A 27,641-nucleotide genomic window follows, 5' to 3' on the forward strand; every position below is an offset into this window, starting at 1 on the left:
CATAATTAAAATATAAGGCAATTTAGTGTCAACCCCACCCAGGGGCGTCACTAGGTTGAGTGAAACCCGGTACGTCATCCATGTTGGTGTTGGCCTTTGTTTAATAATGTACTTAACAGTAACTAGAAAAAGGCAGGCGCTCTTATTAAAATTTGTTACATTTTTATGGTGTCACCCTCTGGATAGTGTCACCTGGTACAGTCCGCACCCCCCTTCTCAGTCCCTGTCTAGTAACGCCACTGTTGATCCTAATGCCACGGTACCTCCCCTACCTGTGAGTATCGAGAACATTCTGTTGCTCGGAGTATTTGGTGACTCGGTCTCCTGGTAAAAAAAAACACAATCTACTCATTAGTAATTAGTGGTAGCACATTATAAATCAACAGGTATTTAGTATTTAGTGGTAGCAGAGGCGTCGCGAGGCGGGGGCGGGGGTGCGGACAGCACTGGGTGACACCATTTATGGGGGTGACACCAAGACGAAAGATTGCAAAATATAAAGAGGAAAAACTCATTTTACCATTTCAGTTAATGAATAATTAGAGTTACAAGGTCGACAATACATACACTCACGTAAATAAATTATATATATATATATATATATATATATATATATATATATATATATATATATATATATATTTATTTATTTATTTATTTATTTATTTATTTATTTATTTATTTATATACTTGTTTTTTCTTTGGTGTGTGTAGGGGGAGGGGTGACAGAATAAAGTGCCGCACCGGGTGTCACCCAACCTAGCGATGCCACTGAGTAGTAGCACGTTGTAAATCAAAAAGTGTAGACTAATTAGAGCCTGTGAAATGTCAGACCTGTGTATTTGAGGAGATAACAAATTCTCTGGTTATCGCATTTTGACAGAGTGACAAATTCATCTGGAGAATGTAGGCTACGCAGACTGGTGGGAGGGGTGAAAATAACATACATAGACTGGGGAGGGGGTGGGGTGGAAAGCTATAGCCGCATACGACTGGGGGGGGGGACGGAACAAATAACATACATAGACGGGAGGGGGTGGGGTGGAAAGCTATAGCCGCATACGACTGGGGGGGGGGGACGGAACAAATAACATACATAGACGGGAGGGGGTGGGGTGGACAGCTATGGTCTGAGGTGGGGGAGGGGAGAAAATAACGAACATAGACTGGGGAGGGGGTGGGGTAGAAAGCTATGGCCGCATACGACTGGGGGGGGGGAGAGAAATAACCTACATAGACGGGAGGGGGTGGGTGGAAAGCTATGGACTGAGGAGGGGGGAGAAAATAACGAACATAGACTACGGAGGGAGGGAGGAAATGGTGGAGGCCCTATGTTCCTAAAAGAGCAAAGATGACTAAAGAAGGAAGGAAGACAGGGGAGGGGTGGGGTTGAAAGCAATGGTCGACTACGACTGGGAGGGTGGAAAGTAAGGAATGCCGATTTGGGGAGGGGGGATGATAGAATATAATATAATGGAAAACTTTGGGGCAGAATGTAATGTACGTAACCTTCGGGTGCAAACAGAAAGTAATGTACGCATACTGGGCATTAGAAAGTAATGAAAGAATTCAAGTTCAGAGAAAGTAATGTAAGAATTATTGTTTAGAGAAAGTAATGTAAGAATTCTTCTTTAGAGAAAGTAATGTACGTAGATTTGTTTAGAGAAAGAAATGTAAGAATTCCTGTTTAGATAAAGTATTGTAAGAAAATAATTCTTCTTTAGAAAAAGTATTGTAAGAATTTTTCTTTAGAAAAAGGTAATGTAAGTAGATTTGTTTAGAGAAAGTAATATAAGTAGATTTGTTTAGACAAAGTAATGTAAGTAGATTTGTTTAGAGAAAGTAATGTAAGTAGATTTGTTTAGAGAAAGTAATGTAAGTAGATTTGTTTAGAGAAAGTAATGTAAGTAGATTTGTTTAGAGAAAGTAATGTAAGTAGATTTGTTTAGAGAAAGTAATGTAAGTAGATTTGTTTAGAGAAAGTAATGTAAGTAGATTTGTTTAGAGAAAGTAATGTAAGTAGATTTGTTTAGAGAAAGTAATGTAAGTAGATTTGTTTAGAGAAAGTAATGTAAGTAGATTTGTTTAGAGAAAGTAATGTAAGTAGATTTGTTTAGAGAAAGTAATGTCGGCCTACTGTTGTTAGAGAAAGTAATGTTTTGTGTTTCTACGACTGTGAACTCCCTGTTCAAACCTCCACCCCCCCCCCCCCACCTTTCCCCCCTCCCCCAAATGTTTCCATCCAGTCATATTCGCCGTCTCGAATGTTCTTTAATGCACTGTGATAACCTTCTGTAATCTGATAGAAGGGGACGTAATCTCCTTCCCACATTTTTTTACCCCTAACCCCCCTCCCCTCCTCATCACAGAGTTTTTGCCAAGATGAAAAAAAAATTTACGAGGAAAAAAAAACGAGATTTTTTTTCTCGTGATTGCCTGTGACTTGTTTGGTGGTACTGGGGTTGCACGGAATCACGTCTAGAAATAAGAGGTTGTCACGTGATTTAGAAGTGCCTGGAAATTTGAACATCAACTGGGGAGGTGGTGGTGGTGTTGTTGTTTTTGTTTTATTTGTATTGAATCATTGTGATGATGACAGGAGTATTTTACCAATGTGAGATTAAAATCGGTTTGGTTGATAGTTTCCATAGCTGAGTTCAGTGTGATATTTTGTTTCAGACATTAATTCGTGACATTAATTCGTCCTTGTGACATTCATTCGTCCTTGGAACATTAATTCGTCTTTGGGCCATTAATTCGTCCTTGAGACATTAATTCGTCCTTGTGACATTAATTCGTCCTTGGGACATTAATTCGTCTTTGGGGCATTAAATCTTCCTTGGGACATTAATTCGTCCTTGAGACATTAATTTGTCCATGAGACATTAATTCGTCCTTGGGATATTAATTCGTCCTTGAGACATTAATTCATCCACGAGACATTAATTCGTCCTTGAAACATTAATTCATCCTTGTGACATTAATTCGTCCTTGCTATGTTAAAGTCTGGCTGGAGTATTGTCATTTCATGCAGGGGTAATCACCAGGTTTAATGATTTATACCATGTCAGGGTGGTTATCTGTAAATGACGTTACAATCATAGGGGATAGGAGAAATTCGGACCTTTGGACAGTGTGTAACGTAGAATGTGACGTCAAACTTTTGCATTTTAAAAATGAATTTTTGTATTTAATCTGAAAGGTTTTTTAATACATGTTTTAGAAATTTTGTAAATGTTATTAAAGAGTCATCAATATACACAACACAGCTATGTTAATATCTTTTTTTTTTTAAAAACGCAGTTCAAAATTATTTGAATTTTAAGGAGGGGGAAGGGGACGTACACTATTTTCCAGAATATAAATATGAGTGTAGTCTACGGTTAAGATTAACGTAATATAAATACTTACGTGTGAGCACGTATAAGCTTACAGCAGTGATTAAATGTAAGCACGTGTAAGATTAAAGCAATAGTTAAGTGTAAGCACATGTAAGATTACACCTATGTGTTAAACGTGAATACGTGTAAGATTACACCTATGTGTTAAACGTGTAAGATAACACCTATGTGTTAAACGTGAGCACGTATTCCCCAGAATAAAAAGCTCCAAGAGGCCCAGCACCGAGCGTCCAGCATGACGCGGGAGGTGGAGCTGTTGAAGCACTCACTCGACTCCACCAAGAGTCAGCTCCACCAGCTGCAGGAGACGCTGGCACTGAGGGAAAACCAGCACAAGTATTGTCTACTTTTGGTTCTACTTTATACTTGTTTCACACCTTGATATATGGCAGTTTTAACTGACTTTAATCTTCACAAGTATGGTCTACTTTTGGCTCTACTTTATACTTTTTTAATAACTTGATATATGGCAGTTTTGACTGACTCAAATCTTCACAAGTACGGTCTACTTTTGGCTCTACGTTATACTTGTTTAATACCTTGATATATGGCAGTTTTAACTAACTTTAATCTTCGCAGGTGTGGTCTACTTTTGGTTCTACTTAATTCTTGTTTAAGACCTTGATATATGGCAGTTTTAACTGACTTTTATGTTGCTTCATTCCAGCCAAGTTTTGTAACCCTTTCCTGGATTTATGTTCTTCCCTTGTTTAATTATAATTTATCTTTTGACTTTCTTCATTAGTCTTGATAGATGTATATGCTGAGCTTTAAATTTTTCATGCTTGACATGCTACCTTTACCACCCCGTGACCCCCATTTCTGTCTCCACATTTCCCCACACCTGTATGTTTCCTCACATCTAAATCTACATTTCCCTGTATCTGTCTCCACATTTCCCCATACCTATCTCCACATTTCCCCATACCTGTCTCCACATTTCCCCATACCTGTCTCCACATTCCCCCATTCCTGTCTCCACATTTCCCCATACCTGTCTCCACATTTCCCAATTGCTGTGTCTTTATTTCCCCATATCTATCTCCACATTTCCCCATTCCTATCCCAACATGCCTCAGTAATTCCCCATAGTTTCTACTGTCTCCAAGTATTAGCTCAACTGTCTACACATTTTACTTCGTGTAAGAAAAAACGGAATGATTGATGTAAAGAACATATCCACACCTCCCCCTTGAACTAAACTTTATATATACTAGCCCCCCCCCCCCCAGCCTATTCTACTAGGCCACCCTGTCCCTGGCCATCTATATGGCCAATTAATGCTCTGCCTGTATATGTACAACCCCCCCCCTATTCTACTAGGCCACCCTGGCCATCTAAATGGCCAATTGATTCTCTGCCTGTATATGTACTACCCCCCCCCCCCCAGCCTATACTACTAGGCCACCCTGGCCCTGGCCATCTAAATGGCCAATTGATTCTCTGCTTGTGTATGTACTACCCCTACCCTATTCTGCCTACTAGGCCACACTGTCCATCTAAATGACCAATTGATTCTCTGCCTGTATATGTACTACCCCCCCCCCCTTCCTATTCTGCCTATTAGGCCACACTGGTCCTGGCCATCTAAATGGCCAATTTATTCTCTGCCTGTATATGTGCTACCCCCCACCCTATTCTGCCTACTAGGCCACCCTGGCCATCTAAATGGCCAATTGATTCTCTGCTACAGGGAGGAGCTTAAGGACCGCTTTGCTTTAAATAGTCCGGAGCTCCAGCAGATGCTGAAGGTCAAAGTTCAGGAGGTCGAGAGGTCATTTCAGGCTGAGCTGGTCAAGCAGCAGGAGAAGTAAGTCTTGGACACACGCTAATTAGACACATCAACTACACACCAACTACACACTTCATTACACACCAACTACACACTTCATTACACACCAACTACACACTTCACTACACACCAACTACACACTTCACTACACACCAACTACGCACTTCACTACACACCAACTACACACTTCATTACACACCTCTTTACACAAGTAAGTCTGTACTTGGACACACGCTAATTAGACACACCAACTACACACCAACTACACACTTCATTACAGACTTCATTACACACCACTTTAAACAAGTAAGTCTGTGCTTGTTCATTAAAAAACTTATTAGAAATCGCATTTTTTTCAAGGAAAGCAAAAAAGAAGAGAACATTTTGGTTTTAAAGAAGAAAAAAAAACACGTTTAAAAACAAGTTAATAAAAACAAAGACTTGTATGAGTTAAAATGTTCATTTTTTTCCTGCTGGTTCATTTTATTTAATTTTCGGTTTTTGTCTGACTAGTTATCGGTATAACTATTAGCATATCAATCAAACAAAATACTGGTGAAGTTAACTATAAGATGGTGAGATTAATATTTATAATGTGAAGAGTATGATTATTAAGCTTAGTAACCATTGTTAGCTCCCTGTAATCCAAATGTTGACACTGATCGTCTCCCCTGCAGGGTGGAGGTGTTGGGGCGCCAGTACACCCAGCTGGAGGACGAGTTCCGGTACGCCCTTCAGATGGAGGAGACGAGGTTTAGAGAGGTAACACATTCTTTCTGTCTGTCTGTCCATCCATTGGTCTGTCCTCCTTTCTTCACCCTGACAAAATCAGTTGTTGTGTTCTTTACACGAGACGAAAACAACAAATATGTACCAGGATCATGTAGCGCCCATAATCTTTCGTCGGATCGACATTTTTTTTTATAATAAGGTGCACTTAGCACTATAGTTGTAGTGAGTCTGGGCTACACGATATTTATAGCACGGCCCTTTAGTGTATGCGCTACAAGATATTTATAGCAAAGCCCTGTTAGTTTCTGGGCTACAAGATATTTATAGCAAAGCCCTTCGTGTGTCTGGGCTACAAGATATTTATAGCAAAGCCCTTTGAGTGTCTGCGCTACAAGACATTTATAGCAAAGCCCTTTGTGTGACTGGGCTACAAGATATTTATAGCAAAGCCCTTTGAGTGTCTGGGCTACAAGATATTTATAGCAAAGCCCTTTGTGTGTCTGGGCTACAAGATATTTATAGCAAAGCCCTTTGAGTGACTGGGCTACAAGATATTTATAGCAAAGCCCTTTGTGTGTCTATAGCCGTAACCTGGAGAATATTCCTCGTCTGATTCCTCGTGTTTACACCAAGCTCCTGTTACAGGGTGCTTAATAGATGGTCTATAGAGATGAATATGTGCCTTGTATAGGGGAATTTGTGTTATAGAGTAGAATGGAACAGGTACCTTGTATAGAGGAATGTGTGACATAGGGAAAGGCGTGTCTTACAGAGTAGAATGGAACAGTTGCTTTGTTTTTAGGGGAGTAGAGAATACGGTGAATATATGCTTTGTAAACGTAGGGGGGGGATATGTAAAATATTGACAGGCCCAGTGATTCATCGACTGTATTAATCTACACAAACAGCGGTTTAAGGCCTGGTCAAGCTTGAAGGAAATAAAATACCGTTTCGAATTGGGAGAGATTACAAAAATAGTGGATATTTACCCAACGGAGCTCATTCATCCTTGGTAATGTTTGCTTTGGAGATTTTTAAAAACTTTGGTTGTTATTGATGCAGACTTCAGAAAAACTACGTTTAACGAAAACATTTTTTAAAACGAAAAATCTGGGTTAGTCAACAAAATACATTGTTCTTATGTCGAGTTGTTCTTACGTCGAGTTGTTCTTATGTCGAGTTGTTCTTATGTCGAGTTGTTCTTATGTCGAGTTGTTCTTATGTCGAGTTGTTCTTATGTCGAGTTGTTCTTATGTCGAGTTGTTCTTATATCGAGTTGTTCTTATGTCGAGTTGTTCTTATGTCGAGTTGTTCTTATGTCGAGTTGTTCCTATGTCGAGTTGTTCTTATGTCGAGTTGTTCTTATGTCGAGTTGTTCTTATGTCGAGTTGTTCTTATGTCGAGTTGTTCTTATGTCGAGTTGTTCTTATGTCGAGTTGTTCTTATGTCGAGTTGTTCGTATGTCGAGTTGTTCTTATGTCGAGTTGTTCTTATGTCGAGTTGTTCGTATGTCGAGTTGTTCTTATGTCGAATCATGTGTTGGCTCGTGAGCCGAGTTGTTGTGCTGATATTTTCTATCCATCACTTGCCCGAGAAAACACCTCAAGCACCTCCTTGCCTACACGTCTGTATAATGGTCCCTCCTCAACGTCAATTCCCCCCCCCCCCTTATGTCCGGTCCCTCCTGAGTGTCCCTCCTCAGCGTCATGCCTTCCCCACCCCACCACAAGCATCAGGTCCCGGATGTTGCATTGACATAGATGGAGTGGGGTGGTGTAAGTGTGGGAGTGGGAGTGATGGTAAAATGCAGATTTTGTTTCAAGTAACACCCCCCACCCCACCCCTTACTGGTAAAATGTTCCAAAAATTGAAAGTGTTTGGTGAAAAGTTTGCTTTTTATTCCACCGGTTACCATCAAATGCGTGCCGCTAGAGATCTCTTGATGGTCCCCTGCTGATTGAAAGGAGTAATTTGCTCTTTCAAATTGCTTTTTAGATAAGTAGAAATGAAGCGGGTTTTTTTTTTTCAAATTTCCATTTTTTTGGTCCACGAATGACGTCACGCTATTCTAGCCGAGCCGATTCGCACCTCACACCCACGTCACAAAATGCTAAGATGACATCACATCACTCACCACCTTCCCTTCCCTAAAGCCGAGTTTCTAGCCGAGTTTTTTTTTTAAATTCGCATTATATATATATATATATATATATATATATATATATATATATATATATATATATATATATATATATATATAACTTAGTAAATGTCGGTTTTTTATTCACACTTATATATTTTTAGCGCAATTTCCATACGGACAATTGCGATTATTAACTCGTCATTTCTGGATGGATAAATGAATGAATGGATGTGTGTCCGCAGCTTTAAGTCGTATCTCCTCCTCAACGAAGCAATATCGAGGACTAGTTCCAAAAGCAAATATGTTAAGCAAGTTCCGATGATGATTGTGGGCCAAAAACAATCCCGGAATTCCTTCCTAGATTTCCCGGAAAAGCCAAAAAACCTCGAAAAAATGCAGTTTTTTGGCCCTTATCTCGGCAACCAGACCACTTAGCGACTTGAAACATGTACCAATCGATTCCTGCCATAATTTAGAACAATATTGCTGAAGAAAGTTTTCAAAAATATCCTTTCGTTCGGTCACAAAAAATTAATTAAGAACATTTAAACTGAGCATCGTGTAGGCCTAGGATGATATTTTTTTTTTAAACTGAGCATCGTGTAGGCCTACTCGTTGAAATAAAACTATTTCCGTTGATATAGGTTAATATAGTTGTCTGTTTTTTAGCGCAAAAAAATATCCTTTCGTTCGGTCACAAAAAATTAAAAATTGTTATGGATAACATAAGGAAATTGCGCTTAAATTGTCACTAGACTTTTTATTAACTTGTTTTGAATGTTATGTAACCAATGTGAATAATTCTGTATGGAGATGTAAGTTTAAGGATTTGTTGTCATTCTTTATTTGTATTAAGAATTCAAGTGATGTCTTCTTGAATATGAAAGACTGGCCACGTCTTATTTGTGTTGTTTCTTTTGCTTTTGTTTTTACATATATATCTTGTGACGTCAAATGAAGTGTAATATTAATGTTGTATTAGTGTGAAGTAGTTAGTTTTGCTCAGGTCTGGTAAACCTCCCCTTTTCCAAAGGGGGATGCACGGATTAGAGAGAATAAATACCATCTTACCATCTCCCTCTTCCCATCTGGGAACCCTCCCCTAACATATAGATATATATATATATATATAGATATATATAGATATAGATATTACAAAAAGGTGCATATTTCACATTTCTTAAATTATACATAACCTTCTCTCTCTCTCTCTCTCTCTCTCTCTCTCTCTCTCTCTCTCTCTCTCTCTTTCTCTCTCTCGTAACACTTCGTCATTAAGTCTGAACCACATAAGTATATGACGTCATTTAAGCCCCCAGGGCAGATGACGAAAGAAGGTCCGTCTGTCCTGCGACCTAAGATGTCCAGTCGGCTTTCTAAATGTCCAGTACTTTGATTGAGGAAGTTGGGGACTAAATTCTGTAGATCGGGAAAGTGGGAGTCTAAATAATGTAGGTCGGGAAAGTGGGAGTCTAAATAATGTAGGTCGGGAAAGTGGGAGTCGAAACACTGTAGATCGGGAAAGTGGGAGTCTAAATAATGTAGGTCGGGAAAGTGGGAGTCTAAATAATGTAGGTCGGGAAAGTGGGAGTCGAAACACTGTAGATCGGGAAAGTGGGAGTCTAAATAATGTAGGTCGGGAAAGTGGGAGTCGAAACACTGTAGATCGGGAAAGTGGGAGTCTAAATAATGTAGGTCGGGAAAGTGGGAGTCGAAACACTGTAGATCGGGAAAGTGGGAGTCTAAATAATGTAGGTCGAGAAAGTGAGAGTCTAAATACTGTAGGTCGGGAAAGTGGGAGTCTAAATAATGTAGGTCGGGAAAGTGGGAGTCTAAATAATGTAGGTCGAGAAAGTGAGAGTCTAAATACTGTAGGTCGGGAAAGTGTGGGTCTAAATACTGTAGGTCGGGAAAGTGAGGGTCGAAACACTGTAGATCGGGAAAGTGGGAGTCTAAATAATGTAGGTCGAGAAAGTGAGAGTCTAAATACTGTAGGTCGGGAAAGTGTGGGTCTAAATACTGTAGGTCGGGAAAGTGGGGGTCTCAATACTGTAGGTCGGGAAAGTGAGAGTCTAAATACTGTAGGTCGGGAAAGTGAGGGTCTAACTACTGTAGATCGGGAAAGTGAGGGTCTAAATACTGTAGGTCGGGAAAGTGGGAGTCTAAATAATGTAGGTCGGGAAAGTGAGAGTCTAAATACTGTAGGTCGGGAAAGTGGGGGTCTAAATACTGTAGATCGGGAAAGTGTGGGTCTAAATACTGTAGGTCGGGAAAGTGGGGGTCTAAATACTGTAGGTCGGGAAAGTGAGAGTCTAAATAATGTAGGTCGGGAAAGTGAGGGTTTAAATACTGTAGATCGGGAAAGTGAGGGTCTAAATACTGTAGGTCGGGAAAGTGGGAGTCTCAATAATGTAGGTCGGGAAAGTGAGGGTCTAAATACTGGGGTAGAATACTGGGACTCAGTTTCCTCATCTACCGTACTAGCCGCCATCTTTGCCTCTTCTTCCCTTCAATATCCGTCCAAAAAAAGAAAAGCGCAAAGGCTGGATTTTTTTTTTTTTTAGTATTAAAACTAAAACTTGTTAAAGAGTCAAGACTTTGATCCAAAAGCTAAGAGACCCTTGAATATTGATATTCTTTGTGGAAAAAAAATATTTTTTCAGTCGGCGGCCAGATCTGAACAAGCAGATCAATGCCATAGTGCAGGGTGTTTGTTGTTTTTGGTCAGATCAAGGCGCATTTAACTTCTGCTTGCGTAATATAATATTGTGTAATATGGGTTTATGGTATTAGTGTTAATGGTGGGTTTTTTTTATACAACACGCACGTTAAGTCATACCCTGCTTTACTTCATCTATTTTTGTGTGTGTTTATTTAGTGTGTTTATTTTTGTAATTAATTAATTAATTAATTTACTGTAATATTTAAATATTTTTTAATGCATAATCCGTAAGTTATTGGTTAGCGTTAATTTACATTTTGGTAATTTTACAGGGGCCTATATATTTTAATGTTACACTCGTTTGAGAAAAATATTTTATAAAATAGTTATTGGTCAAAACGCAGTGTGCTTTACTACACGTTGAACAATATTAGAGACAAAGCAATGAAATAACTAAATAGATAAAAAATAATAATAGATTTAAAATAACATAGTCTACCAATACCTAGTAGAAAAACCAAATTATATACATATTAGTCATTATATATATATATATATATATATATATATATATATATATATATATATATATATATATATATATATATATATATACATATATATATCTTAGTCTTTATATGTCTTCCATGAACGCTAGACGAGCAACCATGTTTCCCCTGATGGCTTCTGACACGTATGTCGGCTTGCACGCCACTTCTTGTCCGCAAATGTCTCCATTTTTCTTATTAATTTGTTGACGTTTCTATTATTGGGCTGTATCAATCTCGGACACATCGATCTGCGGCTTCTGGGCCGGTCTGACGTGTCCTTCCATTTATCGATGAGATCTATTGTCTGGACCGGGGGTGTCCCGTCCCCCCCCCCCCCACAGACACACACCTCCCCGGTCATCTAACCTCGTGTTGTGTCACGTGGTTAAGAGGTCTGGGGGAAGAATAGGAGAGGGGGGAGATGGTTCTATCTATAGAATGGACCAATGTAATCTTTTGTCCAGACTTTCCCACGCGTGTTGGTTTTCTAGAACGGTCAGTCGGCCTCAACGGTAACGTTGGAATTGTACGAGTGTTAATACACCACACATGTTGGCATTGTTGGTGATGGTCGCTTTGTGTCTGAGAATTCAATCATATATATTTCTATACCAGAGGCTTAGCGAGGGGGGTCGAGGGGTGGGGGTACATATGTCCCCCGGACGCCGACCTTCCTTAAGGGGCGCCAAAATGGGTTGGAAAAACAAATTAAAATATCATTTTAGCTACAGTTTTGCATTATAAGTATAAAAAAATATAGGGGGGAGGTGCAAATTGAAAGGTTGTTCCCGAGGGGGGGGGCGCCAAATTGAAAGTTTGTCACCGGGCGCCGGAAAGGGTCTATAGTCGGTTGTTAATACAGCTGGGTGTAGCATTGTTTTCTCTATAGTTTGCATCTTTACGTCATGGTGTCACATTCCTCCCCTCCCTTGACGGAATCGTAATTATGCACTTAAAATACTTTTTAACTCTAAGTTATTTATTCTGTATATCTTGCAATTTTGTTGTCTCGGTGTCACCCCCCCCCCCCCTAAATGGTGTCACCCTGTGCGGTCTGCACCACCGCCCCCGCCTCACGACGCCTCTGATCAATATATATATATATATATATATATATATATATATATATATATATATATATATATATATATATATTTATTTATTTATTTATATATATATATATATTTATATATATATATATTTATAAATAAGCCTATATTATATATATATTTATATATATATATATATATATATATATATATATATATATATATATATATATATATATATATATATATATATATATATATATATATATATATATATATATATATATATATATATATATATATATATATATATATATATATAACGGGGTCAGATAGTTTGTTTCTATGTAGTTTCGGGTTGAGTGTGTCAATGGACTATCTCTTCCCACTTAGTAAACAGTCTGAAGGCCTGTACACGCTATTGTGATAAATAGGTACAGGGGCTCCTATGTTAACCTGATAAATCATTAGACGGTGACGATGAGGGAGGGGGTGTGGGCAGGAACTGGTTGGGTCGTGATCTAGAATCTTCTGATGATCTACGAGTTGTTTGTGCTGATGAAACTTGTGTCTGCACACGTATAAATCACGATTTCATCTGTTCAATAATGTATCAACACGCACAAGTTTTCAAGCTACATCAGCCAATGAAGAAGGGAGGGGGGTGGGGGAGATTGATTATAGGAATAATTACAATAATCCCTGCGTAAAAATAGTTCGCTTTAGCAGCGTAAGGGGCTTAGCATGAGCAACTGCTGGCGGCCTGTTTAATAAATAAAAATTAGAAATTTAAATAAAAAATAAGTCGTAAATTAAAAATGAACGGAGGGTTTTTTTTTTCAACGTGTGCATGGGATGAGTACACGATTCAGTTTGGAGCTTCCTTGGGGCGGGGGTTGGTGGGGGAGTTAAGGACATTGGGAAACCTTGTAATGGGGGCTTCCGTGGGGCTGGGGTTGGTGGGGGAGTTAAGGACATTAGGGGACCTTGTAATTGGAGCTTCCTTGGGGCTGGGGTTGGTGGGGGAGTTAAGGACATTAGGGGACCTTGTAATTGGAGCTTCCTTGGGGCTGGGGTTGGTGGGGGAGTTAAGGACATTAGGGGACCTTGTAATTGGAGCTTCCTTGGGGCTGGGGTTGGTGGGGGAGTTAAGGACATTAGGGGACCTTGTAATTGGAGCTTCCTTGGGGCTGGGGTTGGTGGGGGAGTTAAGGACATTAGGGGACCTTGTAATTGGAGCTTCCTTGGGGCTGGGGTTGGTGGGGGAGTTAAGGACATTAGGGGACCTTGTAATTGGAGCTTCCTTGGGGCTGGGGTTGGTGGGGGAGTTAAGGACATTAGGGGACCTTGTAATTGGAGCTTCCTTGGGGCTGGGGTTGGTGGGGGAGTTAAGGACATTAGGGGACCTTGTAATTGGAGCTTCCTTGGGGCTGGGGTTGGTGGGGGAGTTAAGGACATTAGGGGACCTTGTAATTGGAGCTTCCTTGGGGCTGGGGTTGGTGGGGGAGTTAAGGACATTAGGGGACCTTGTAATTGGAGCTTCCTTGGGGCTGGGGTTGGTGGGGGAGTTAAGGACATTAGGGGACCTTGTAATTGGAGCTTCCTTGGGGCTGGGGTTGGTGGGGGAGTTAAGGACATTAGGGGACCTTGTAATTGGAGCTTCCTTGGCGTTGGTGGCGGGTGACTTTATAATACTAGACTAAGTCCTGGACAAGGGGTTTAATCCCTTGATTTTATTATTTCTGGACATCGGTTTTTATGCTTTGATTCCATCATAATTTCCATTTTTACTGGACATGGGTTTTATGATTGTAGGAAATAAATCACAGGAAAAAAGTCACAGAAAAAAGTCTCAAATGCGTATTTGCGTGGAATTCCTAAATACTTTTATGTATTACTTATTCAGAACGTTCAAATAAGCATACGATTAATTAAATGCAAAGTAAACATATAGCTTCATGTGCGTAGGTTGTATTTGCATGGTAATATTTATAATACTAAAAATATTTACTTTGAAGTAGTTAGCTTTTAATTACATTATAGCTATAAACCTTAATAGAATTACGTAGAATAAAATAGAATGCTCCAAACTACTCAGTTTTCATCGTGTGTTGTTTTTTTAATTGAATTAGAAAAAAATTGGGGAAAAACACCCACAATACATGTTGTTGTGTCTAAATTTCTACCCGGTATTCAAATAAATATGTAACAAAATTTGAGGATGCTGTATACATTATATTACAGTATTTTTACTTATTATGAATACAAAATGTAGGATTAGGATTATTATTATAAACGACAATGCTTTTATAGTGTATAAATATGTTATTTAAAAAATAAACTTTTATAGACACCAAAATGTTACAGTTCTCAACAAGTAAATCAAAATATTTTTGTGACTTTTTCCGATACATCTTTTTTAAAAAACTGACTTTTTTTCAGTGCCTTTTTTTCCTGTCTTTTTTTCCGCTCACCGTGTTTTATGCCTTGCTTCCATGGGTTTTTACAAGCTTTTATTTAACTCACTTCCTCTGTCGTCAGTCGTCAGTCTGTCTAGACGGAAACGCAGGAGTGAAAATTCGGACAGTTCTACTTGACAGATACGATTCACAGTTGGCACGTGGGTCAAGACATGAAGACAATGCAATCTGAAACTAAATTTGACTTAATCGGATGCCTAATTAATTTTTTATTAATTAATTAAAATTTGGACCGAATAAGTAGGCATGTCTAGCCAACCACACCATACGCGTCATCAATAGCTGCGCCATCACGACCACGTAATGGCTGCGTTCAAAAACCATTGCGCGCCTACTGAACGTGATATTCAGTAGGCGCGCAATGGTTTTTAGTCATGTAACTCTATTGTAGATAAAACATGTAAAGTACTGAAAAAAAATTCATAAAAAACGTTTTAATAACAAGCTTTTATGTAATGATGCACTAAAAAGTAGAAAATAAATTATAGACTACTATTTAAATAACTATAAAGAAAAGCGTGGGTGTCTTCCTTAACATTAGTAAAGGTATCCAATAGATACTAAAGTGACCCACGCTTTTCTTTATAGTTATTTAAATAGTAGTCTATAATTTATTTTCTACTTTTTAGTGCATCATTACATAAAAGCTTGTTATTAAAACGTTTTTTATGAATTTTTTTTACAAGCTTTTATTTAACTCACTTCCTCGACAGTCTGTCTGTCTGTCTAGACGGAAACGCAGGAGTGAAAATTCGGACAGTTCTACTTGACCGACACGATTCACAGTTGGCACGTGGGTCAAGACATGAAGACAATGCAATCTGAAACTAAATTTGACTTAATTGGATGCCTAATTGATTTTTTATGAATTAATTAAAATTTGGACCGAATTAGTAGGCATGTCTAGCCAACCACACCACACGCGTCATCAATAGCTGCGCCATCACGACCACGTAATGGCTGCGTTCAAAAACCATTGCGCGCCTACTGAACGTGATATTCAGTAGGCGCGCAATGGTTTTTAGTCATGTAACTCTATTGTAGATAAAACATGTAAAGTACTGAAAAAAAAATTCATAAAAAACGTTTTAATAACAAGCTTTTATGTAATGATGCATTAAAAAGTAGAAAATAAATTATAGACTACTATTTAAATAACAATAAAGAAAAGCGTGGGTGTCTTCCTTAACATTAGTAAAGGTATCCAATAGATACTAAAGTGACCCACGCTTTTCTTTATAGTTATTTAAATAGTAGTCTATAATTTATTACAAGCTTTTATTTAACTCACTTCCTCGTCAGTCTGTCGTCAGTCTAGACGGAAACGCAGGAGTGAAAATTCGGACAGTTCTACTTGACCGACACGATTCACAGTTGGCACGTGGGTCAAGACATGAAGACAATGCAATCTGAAACTAAATTTGACTTAATTGGATGCCTAATTAATTTTTATGAATTAATTCAAATTTGGACCGAATTAGTAGGCATGTCTAGCCAACCACACCACACGCGTCATCACCTTCAATAGCTGCGCCATCACGTAATGGCTGCGTTCAAAAACCATTGCGCGCCTACTGAACGTGATGTTCAGTAGGCGCGCAATGGTTTTTAGTCATGTAACTCTATTGTAAATAAAACATGTAAAGTACTGAAAAAAAATTCATAAAAAACGTTTTAATAACAAGCTTTTATGTAATGATGCACTAAAAAGTAGAAAATAAATTATAGACTACTATTTAAATAACTATAAAGAAAAGCGTGGGTGTCTTCCTTAACATTAGTAAAGGTATCCAATAGATACTAAAGTGACCCACGCTTTTCTTTATAGTTATTTAAATAGTAGTCTATCATTTATTTTTTTAGTGCATCATTACATAAAAGCTTGTTATTAAAACGTTTTTTATGAATTTTTTATAATTTCCATTATTTCTGGTCAAGGTTTTATGGCTTAATTCCAACATGTTTTATACATTGATTTAATCGGTACAATTAACAAAAATGCAAGTGCTCAGTGTTTCTTCCAGACTTTTTTCTCCGGGGGGGGGGGGGGCCGGACACTGTTAAAAGTATATATTTTCTATATAAATTATATAAATTTCATTTCGTTCGGGGGACGGTAGAATTTTTTCGAGTCGCCTGGAAGAAACTCTGCAAGTGCTGATGCACAAACTCAAGTTTTTAAAGACCAGTTGTTGTTTTTTTTCTGGCTCAAAACTCCACATCAACAGAAAAATGTCAGGCCCAAAACTCCAAACTGAAATATATTACTAATTCAATTTAAAAAATAGATATACATTATTGAGCAGATGCACGCTGCAATTAAAACTTGAATATTTTTAAAATTCAAACTAGGAAAAAGCCAACTCGCGATGTCTATGTTTCTGAACGTGGGCGAGGGTTGATATTTTGTATGGTTGTGTGTGTGTGTGTTTCCCGGTAGTGTTATTGTGATCTGTTTCTATGGACATGCAATACATTTGTATGAGTGTTGTGTCTGTTTCTGAGTGTGGGCCTATCTGAATCGACCTTAAAGAATGTGTGTGTGTGTGTGTGTTTGTGTGTGTGTGGACCTATCTAAATTGACCGTTAAGAGTGTGTGGACCTATCTGAATCGACCGTTAAGAGTGTGTGTGGACCTATCTGAATCGACCGTTAAGAGTGTGTGTGTGTGTGTGTGTGTACACCTGTCTGAATCGACCGTTAAGAGTGTGTGGACCTATCTGAATCGACCATTAAGAGTGTGTGGACCTGTCTGAATCGACCATTAAGAGTGTGTGGACCTGTCTGAATCGACCGTTAAGAGTGTGTAGATCTCACTGAATCGACCTTTTAGATTATGGACCTCACTCAATCGACCTTTAACACTATGAGGACCTCACTCAATCGACCGTTAAGACCTCATTGAATCAGCCGTTAAGACTCTGAAGACCTCTCACCAACCTATCAAACCTTTAAATATTAGTCCACGGCACCGCGTCTGTGTTGGTTTCTACTTTTTTTCAACCCGCCAATATTTGAGCAAGTAATTGACAACACTCAGAGAGTCTAGCGCCCGGTGTATGTATTCAGACGCTCATTTCCAGCTCATAAAGGGAACTCACCGACATAATCAGGAGTTATCTTCCCCTTGTGTCTCTGCCAGCATATTTGGTTGTCTATATTGCTTTACATCTTTAGCTTTTTTATAAGCATTTGTCTATTGATTAGTTTCATGTGGGACGCGATCAGAAGGGGATTTAATATACTATCGAATATTTTTTTTTCGGTACCGTTTTCAATACGAGAGCACGTATTCGAAGAAATATTAATTTGCTACTGCCTCTATATTAATCTTCTAATCTTTGTGATATACTAATCTTCTAATCTTTACCCTAGCCCTACCCCTAAACCTAAACATGACCCTTACTATGAGCATGGAAAAGCTCAGTAAAATAAACCGGGAGTAATCTCCCCTAAACTTTCTCGAATATTCTTATATAACTTGAAATATAGACATGATTTTTTTTTAATTACTTAAACTTTTAAAAATAGAATAGAATCTCATAGAAAAAAGAATTGCGCACCAAGCGAACGCCAAAACAAAATGTGCATAATAGTGCGCAATATTATTAGTACTTTATAAATTTACATGCGTTTTTTGAGAAATCGAAAATAGCGTAAATTAGTACTTCCGGTCAACGGAAGTTACTCAAAATTTGACAGAAGGCAGAGAATTAGATCTTTTACTTACATGTGAAATTTCATTTATCTATCTGAAATAGTACTCAAGTTATAGGCTTTTGAAAAATTCAAAGTAGAAAAAGTACCACTTCCGGTTATCGGAAATCGCTCAAAAGTTGATCAGTATCTACGATTTTGATAAAATACTTATATATAAAATTTCATCAACCTAGCTGTAACGGTACTCAAGTTATCGTGTTTACACACAGACAGACAGACACACAGACACACAGACATACGGACAAGATTGCAAAATTATGTTTTTCCGTATCAGTGAGGTGTAAAACGTCGAGATTTGTAAAAATGTGTTGTCGATTTATTTATTTTTTTTTGCACGATTACAAAACTTTCTCTATACGAGAAAGTAAAAACTATATTTTCCAGTATTTCTGTGAGAACCCACTACTTTTACTCATCAAGTCGTAGGAACTCCGCCATATTTGTGTGAGACGAGTGTTTTGATTACTTTTCCGCGAAGGAATCAACACAAAAGGATGTAAAGTTTGCCGTTTTTCGTGTAAAAAACGTCTGATAAAGATATATAAGAGCTTTATTCGCCTAATTAAGGCCTGTCTTTTTGTCCAAGATGGAAGATAATTCTCTTGACCTTTCGTCAAGGGGCAGAATCTTGAAAGGATTTTTCTGCCATGCTTGTTATCCCGGGGGGTGGGGGGTGGGGGGGTGATGCCGCAGTTGTAAGTGTTAAAGGGTGAGGGGGTGATAGGAACATTCATAGGGTATCCTTTTTCTGTGGGGGAAAGGTGTCATTATTAAACCCCCGGGGGGATATTCGGGGTTTTTTTTTTGCGAGCTGAGTTGGGGGAGAGGCAAATTGAAAGTCTCGGATGACGCGCGGAGTTGACAGCGCTGTTGTTGTTGTCGTGGTGGTGTCAAGGTGAGATGTTGTCGTTCATCAGTGCGGGGAAGCCGGGCGGTAGATGTGGTCTCTCTACGCATGGAGGGTGGGGTTCAAAAACTTGTATTTACCTACTTCTTCTTCTTCGTTCTTAATTATGGATATGGTTGAGGATTTTGACAACAAGCCCAACTGTGGTCTCCAGATCAGCAGGTGCCCCATATAATTTTTCCCTGAGTGGGGTGAGCAGGGGCCAGTGTCTGACTCGCGCCTGGCGTATTTACCTACAATAACAGGGTGTTGGATTTGTTTAATTACTTGGGTCATTCAAGAGCGAAATTCAGCCCTAATGCGTCCCTGGCAGGAGTTGGGAAGAAGTGAATGGTGCTGAAGATTGTTTTGATTACGCCACAATCTCGCAATAATCGAAAATATTATTGCATTACTCTGAAATAGTTTTGAATTATTAGCTAATAATAACGCCTTACGGCAAAGTGTTTTTTTTTTAATTTTGACAGTAATTATGCATTATTCGTCAACAATTTTGCATTATTCTGCAATAATCTTGCATTACTTGCCATCTAAACATACAAACAGTCGCATGAGGAAATTTGCATCTGGAGTGGGCTTCTGTACAATTAGGTAGTCCAAACTGAAATTCACTATTAATTGCAGACTTCTGGAGTATGTCACGAAAGAACTTTTAATTGTAAGCTCTATGCCACAAATTTTATAAAAATATCTCAATAAATAAAAAAGTTATGCAATTTTTGAAAAAGTAAAATTTGGTAAAAAACTGATTTTCAAAAAGTGCCATTTTTGAGAACCCATATTTTCTAAACTAAATAACATAGAAGTGTAGAAATTGGTCAAGCTACTGCAAAGTTTGTAATATATATGCCCAATTTTCTAAAATGAGTCTTTCTAAGGTTAAAAAATAATTGAAAATGACAAAAATGCGTTTTGGTCACTTTTATTTTCATACACAAAAAAAATTCATTTTTTTTTTGTTTTGGACATAGAATAACTCTAAAACTGTGTTGGTAACATTAACAGGAAGAATGTGTTCATTATTTTCAAAAATCACATGAGTTAAAATATTATTTTCAAAAAATGCCACAGTTATCTAGTTCAGGAGAAACAGAATCAAAATTTAGTGGAGTAATGCAATGTAATGTAATCTAATAAAGACGTGATGCCTACAAGTGATGCAGCAGTTGATGCTGCATTCAAACCTATCGGGTTGATAACTGCTTTTGGGGAACAGTTTTTAAAACGACAACTCCACATCTTTGTATGTCTTGTTTCCCTCAACCTTGATCTTGTGGAGCATCAAGAGTAAGTGATACGTTTTGGGAACTGAAGGGGGAGGGGCTTGGCCTTCTTCCCTTCCCTTGTAAGGAAAGTTCTGGATAGGGCACCATAAATGTCTCCAGCTGTGGAATAAATAATTTATCTTGTGATTAATAAAATATAACTAAATTTACTACTAGCCTATTGTGTAGGCCAACTATTTGTCCTATGACTGTAGCTGGAAACATATGAAAAAGCCTGAAAACACCTTTTTGTTAAAAGTAATTTATACTTGATAGTATATTTTTAATATTAATTCTATTGAATAAAATATTCGTTGCTTTTACCACAATGGTTGAGATATCCAATGATGGAGGTGCCATTCTGTGGTTCTAAACATCCTATAGGACAACTTAACTGTCCTTCATTGTTACTATATGCATATAAAATAAATAAATAATGAGAAATACTACCAGTACTACTTACACTTACAACTAATATAACATTTAAAACTAAGTCACAACATGTACAATCTTATTAAATTGCACCACCATCTAAACATTGATCTGGTACATTTTATTAAGGAGACTGGCGCAGACCATTTCACATTATTCAGCAGGGGAATCAGAATCAGAGTGCACAACAGAAAATTAAAAAATTAATCACATTAGTCCTTAAAGTTTAGTGTCTTTTTTTTTTAAATAAATTAATAAAAATGTATAGTTATTATAATTATACATTTCTTTTGTGTTTCATTAATATTTTATAAGTATTTAACCTTCGTTCCCTGTAAATAATTGAGTTCGTCCACATAGTAACCAGGATTGTCTGGTGGCCATTTTGAATTTGTCGATTCATAATTTTGACGTGATAGTCCAGATAAACTGTAGTAATACGACCCTATCATTAATCCCATTCGATAGATTTTAAATAATTAGTAAACACTAGCATCTAATAGTTAAGTGCATCCATATTTTAAGTCCCTAGAATGTCCAGAATTAAATAGCTTCACGTTTAAACACACCATCTGTACAAGCATAGTTCACACGCTAAAACCGTGGACTAGTAGCGTTCAAATTTACATTAATAACGTGTACTAATTAAACCAAACTGACATTCAAACTTAAAATTCATTTATTAAAATGGAAATGAAACCTTAAAAATGATACTTACAACTTGTTTGAAGGCTCTAGCAAGGGTAAAATCCGTTTAGCATCATCGGTCGTCAACCTTTAAAACCGTTCGGCGAGCTACTCACTCGGGGCTGAAAGTTGACTCGAGGGTTATATGCTTATTGAGGGCACGGCTTCGCGACCGTAAATCAGAAATACTTGAATTTATAACACAAAGTAGTTATAAAAGTGAACTTTACATCTGTGTAAAAATTGAAACAGAATTAGTTTGTTTTCTTGTATATTGTCATTTAAAGTTTAAAAACTGATTTTTTTAAATGAAATAAGCAAGTTATTTTTTTTCAATTTATACATAAAACGATAGACTAGAATTCGCTCTTTAAAAGGACATTAAGATTATGCTTCTACGATGTTTCGTCGCGAAGCCGAAACCAAATGAAACAGTGTGGGGTCGATCGGTACTGGCAAAACGGAGAAATTTGTTGACGTAACTGATACTTTTCAAACAAATATAAAACACATTCAAACATGTGTTACATATATAAAAATACCAGATTACTACAGATAAAGACTTAAACTTTATTGACATATAATTTTTATTCTTATAGGACAACTAGAAGTAGTGAAATTTATTTTATTTTTTTTTTTGAAAACCGCAAAAACTGACCCTAAAACGCACTTTTTCGCCAGTTTGGACTACCTAGTACAGGAGTTGGCAACCTTTTGGGACGGAAGAGCCAAAATTTACAGTTTACAAAATTTCCCAATTTTTAAAGAGCCTCTAACATTTCTATGTGCACTTTGGTAGTGGAAAGTATGGAGCCATTGCCATAGGGCTTGTCACAGCACAGTTGTGGGACTGTGCCTAAACCCTGGGCTGTCAGCTGTCCGTAATCCACATATTCTCATTGTTTTTTTTGTTTTTATAATTTTTTTGTATATTGAAAAAAAAGAATATAATTATTATGGAACAAGAGAGCCGCATCTTGACATCAAAAGAGCCGCATGCGGCTCGCGAGCCACAGGTTGCCGACCACTGACCTTGTACAATACAGCGTTGAATCTGCTTGAAATAAATAAAGCCGTTTTATACAGTGGATCCTGATTTATTATTATTATTTTTTGCTGTGGTGATTTCTGTTGTTATTCTAGACCTGGTTCAATTATGTGGATTTGTTTACAGAAAAATATTGTTCATGCGGAAACTTTTTATATATGTATAATTGTAGCCAGCTTGTGTTTTTGACATTTGGTCCGTTAATTGTAAATGCCCCCTGACGTGACGTCACTTTACCTTTACTGCCCCTGACGCGACGTTACTTTACCTTTACTGCCCCCTGACGTGACGTCACTTTATCTTTACTGCCCCTGACGCAACGTCACTTTACCTTTACTGCCCCCTGACGTGACGTCACTTTACCTTTACTGCCCCCTGACGCGACGTCACTTTATCTTTACTGCCCCCTGACGCGACGTCACTTTACCTTTACTGCCCCTGACGTGACGTCACTTTACCTTTACTGTCCCTGATGTGACGTCACTTTACCATTACTGCCCATGACGTCTGGTCACTTTGCCATCAATACCCCCCCCCTAACAAATCTCCCCCACTTAACCGCTATTGCCCATGACGTAAACAAATCCAGTTTAAACCAACACGGCTGTGGGTTTACGCAAGTTCCCGTCGGCCCGGTCGGCCTTTTAAAACTTAATCCCACACTTGACTTGTGTTGGGAGACGGAAACATCCGCTGACAAGTATCGTCTATTTTATTTGATTCCCCATCCAGAACGCCGGTATCGATCCCGGGTCGCCGGATGATTACATCTGACGGGCTTCGACACGAGAGTCGGGTGTGTCTGGGCGAGAGGGGGGGGGGGGGGGTTGAGGGGGTGGGGATGGATAGTTGATAGTAAAGATTTAAAACGCTATTGTAAACTCCTGTAGTCTCGACTGATTTGAAGATAGAACCGGGTAGTGTGGCCCATTTTGGACTAAGTAACCGGATTAGGCGAGTCGACAAGGGGAGACTACTCTATGGTATAAACACTTTTCACCTATTTTTTTTTTTTTTTTGCACGAAACGGAGACAAATCAGAGTTAAAGCCCTTGGAGTCCCGTCACGCTAGCCGCTAAAGTGACTTGCTGTGGTTTTTGTAATGGCGGTCTGAGGTAGACAATGACAGAATCGGCTGGCTTTAAAATAACTAATTAAAACGTGACTGGTTGTTTTTAATTTCCCTTCTCCCTCCTCTCCTCACTCTACCTTCCTCTCCTTCCCCCCCTCTCACTCTCTTTTACCACCTCTCTCTGGGGTCGTCCATAAATGTCACACCCTTAGGGGGAGGGGGATACGTAATTTTGTGACGGTGTGTAATGAGGGGGGAGTTCAGATAGTGTCACAATATTGCATTATACAAAAGTAATGTTTGAAAACGAATTTTAGCCTGTTTATTTTTTTATTTTATTTTTTTTTTTTGTGCGTTTTCGGAAAGTTTCCGGAAAGTTTGTGAAAGTTTAAATAAATTGTATCAGAAATTGATTAAAATACTTTGTTGGCCGAGCTAAGTCAATATTTTAGAAAAAAACATCAATGTTTTAAAAAAAATTGTAGGCTGAGGTGAGACGTCATTTTCGGAGATAGGGGGTTGGCTTTTTGTAAAAACTTTTGACGGAGGGGAGGAGAGGGGGGGGAAGGGGGTGGAGATAAAATCGTCACAAACAAGCGGTATGAATGAATCCCCTCTGTATTTCTCGTTGTCCCTCTCTCCCACTCCTCTATCACTCTGTTTCTCTCTCTCTCACTTATTCTCTCTTCTATCATTTTCTCTCCCTCTATCCCTTCCTCACTCATTTTCTCTTTCTGTCGTTCTCTCACTCTCTTTCTCCTTCTTTCCCTTTATCCCTTCCTCTCTTAGTTTCTCTTTCTGTCTTTCTCTCTGCCGTTCTCTCACTCTCCTTCTCTCTCTCCCCCTCTCCCTCCACCAACCGTGACGTCAAGTCCTTGTGAAGTTGGGAGGAGAAAATTGGAATTTCTAAAAACAGTAGCTCGTAAATACCGGCCCGCCTCCAGTAGAGATGGTACCCTGTTGGTCTCTCTTGTTGGGTGTGTGTGGTGGGTGTGTGTGTGGTGTGTGCGTGATGGGTGTTTGGGGGGTGTGGTGTGGGGGTGGTGTGTGCGTGATGGGTGTGTGTGGGTGAGTGTGGTGTGGGTCTGTGTGGAGTGAGAGGTCGTTCTAGTTGGGTATGTGTGCGTGGTGTGTGTGTGTGTGCGTGCGTGGTGTGTGTGTGTCTCTGGTAAGTAGAGTGAGTGCTCTTTCTCGTTGTGTGTGCGTGCGTGGTGTGTGTATGTGTGTGGTAAGTGGAGTGAGTGGTCTTTCTAGCTGTGTATGTGTGCTATTGCGTGCGTGGTGTGTGTGGGAGTGTGTGGTCTTTCCAAGGTGCGTGTGTGCGAGTGCGTGCTTGTGGGTGTGTTTGTGGTAAGTGGAGTGAGCGCTATATTTTTTATAACGTAACCAACACACCACAAAGCAAGTTTTGACTATATTAACTTCACCAGAGTGAGCCGTGAGGACAATAAAATAGGAAAAAACATTTTTTTTTTAACTTGAGAGTTGAAAAGGGGGGAGAAATGGTGGCCGTCAATAAATGACGTCACATAATTATAGTCCAGTTTCTTTCCCTGCTATCGTCACAAAAACCAGACCACACACTCCCCCCCCTCCCCCCACATCCACACCCCAGTAGAGTCTTGAAGTAACACCAGAGATTCTAAAAATAGTTGTAACAGAACTAGAGTGAATCGTTAGCTTTTAATTCCTTCTTTGTGTGTATGTTTGTTTGTCTTTGGGTTGTTGCCTATCTTGTAACTCAATTTTAACCCGCTTCTAATAAAGCGATTTTATTCCAACTTATCAGATATATTCATCTCACATGACAATGCAAGAATATTTTTATATAATTAGCAATTAGATAAGTCATCAAAATTTAATTTAAAATTTATAGTCTATAATATAAGGGGAGATAACGAAATTAAAAACCAAATATAAAAACCTTTATTATAATAAGCTTTTAAATGCTCTGTAAATAATAAAGTAAAACAAACTTGATTTCTTCGATAAAAGCTTTGGTCGCTAAAAAATGTAAGATCTCACTAGGGACCAAGGCTTTTAAGAAAGCAAGTTTATTTTTTTAGTGCATTTCAAAGATTATTTATATAAGTGTTTTTATATTTTTAAATTATTAGTGTAACGAAATACAAAATGTAGGCTCTGCTATAATTTAGTCAGATAATCCACAGTTATGAACGATACCCCCCCTCCTCGCCACACACACACAACACACACACACACACACACACACACACAACATTTCGTCATCATTATCTTTAACTCAACAGCATTTATGTAAAACCTAGCCGTTTTAACTTCAACCCGTTTCGATAGTTTCAACTGGGTCACTTTTGCACTAGGATCACGTTTTTACTGGGATCACGTCTGTACTAGGGTCACTGCTGTACATGGGTCACTACTTTATTGGGGTCACTCCGTACTGAGGTCAATACTTTACTATGGTCACTATTGAAGTAGGGTCACTTCTGCACTAGGATCACGTCTTTACTAGGGTTACTACTGTTCAGGGGTCACTACTGTACTAGGGTTACTTATACACTAGGATCACGTCTTTACTAGAGTCACTACTGAACTAGGGTCACTACTGTACTAGGGTCACTACTGAACTAGGGTCACTACTGAACTAGTGTCACTACTTTATTAGGGTCACTACTTTACAGGGGTCACCACTTTACAAGGGTCACTACTTTACAGGGGTCACTACCTTACTAGGGTCACTACTGTACTGGGGTCACTACCGTACTAGGGTCACTACCGTACTAGGGTCACTACCCTACTAAGATCACCAGCTCACGGTGATCACTTCTATATCCGTGTCACTGAAATAATCGCTATCCCATTGTTCACGGACCTGTTGTTGTTGATGCTTGTTGTTGTTGTTGCTGTGCTGAATACGCTGTATCCCCCCCCCCCCACTGGCACGTTCCCAGCACTTTATATTATCAATAATGTCCAGCTTGTCATAGTTGCTGCTCCATTACTCACTCGCTTTCCGTCTGCTTTTGAATTTTTTTTCTTCACTTTCTCGCCCCACCCTCAACCCCCCCCCCCCATATTTTACTCTTTCATCACACCGTCCTCGTTATTTTTCTCGGCTCTATCTTACGAACTGTCGTCTGCAATACTGAAGTAACTGGACATCTTTTACTGTCCCCACCATATTCATATACTGTCTTTCATATCTTGGTGACTAGACATCTTCCACTACACCACCATATTCCCATACTATCTTTCATATCTTGGTGACTAGACATCTTCCACTACACCACCATATTCCCATACTATTTTTCATATCTTGGTGTTAGAATGTCTTCCACTACACCACCATATTCCCATACTATCTTTCATATCTTGGTGACTAGACATCTTCCACTACACCACCATATTCCCATACTGTCCATAGCAATCCCAACCACAATGGGATTAAAGGTCGATTGAACTTGTATCGATCCCTGTAGCCAATCTATGCTGGGGCCTGGTCAAGTATCAACACTTATCTACTCAACACATCAGAGTAAAGTAATCGTTTAGGGTACCCTGGGAAATGTGGGCCTAGACAAGCACATGCATATATATACACACACACACACACGTATATGGGTATTTCTTTATATATGCTATATGTGTAAGTAGCCTATAAATAAATAAATAAATAAATATATATATATATATATATATATATATATATATAAAATGC

The 27,641-nt window shown here is 38.6% G+C and overlaps 1 protein-coding gene across 3 annotated transcripts in view; it reads left to right on the plus strand.

Moving 5' to 3' along the window:
* Positions 1-27,641, plus strand: part of LOC131946629 (leucine-rich repeat and coiled-coil domain-containing protein 1) — a 250,854-nt gene that overhangs the window by 198,047 nt on the left and 25,166 nt on the right. For all 3 annotated transcript variants that reach the window (XM_059307559.1, XM_059307561.1, XM_059307560.1), the window contains exons 13-15: positions 3,598-3,737; positions 5,095-5,211; positions 5,871-5,955. In XM_059307559.1, the coding sequence (XP_059163542.1) occupies positions 3,598-3,737; positions 5,095-5,211; positions 5,871-5,955 (342 nt within the window). The remainder of the gene's footprint in view (positions 1-3,597; positions 3,738-5,094; positions 5,212-5,870; positions 5,956-27,641) is intronic.

Source organism: Physella acuta, unplaced genomic scaffold (assembly GCF_028476545.2).
Source record: "Physella acuta isolate Inbredline_101_S28 unplaced genomic scaffold, ASM2847654v3 ptg000566l, whole genome shotgun sequence".
Taxonomy (NCBI): domain Eukaryota; kingdom Metazoa; phylum Mollusca; class Gastropoda; family Physidae; genus Physella; species Physella acuta.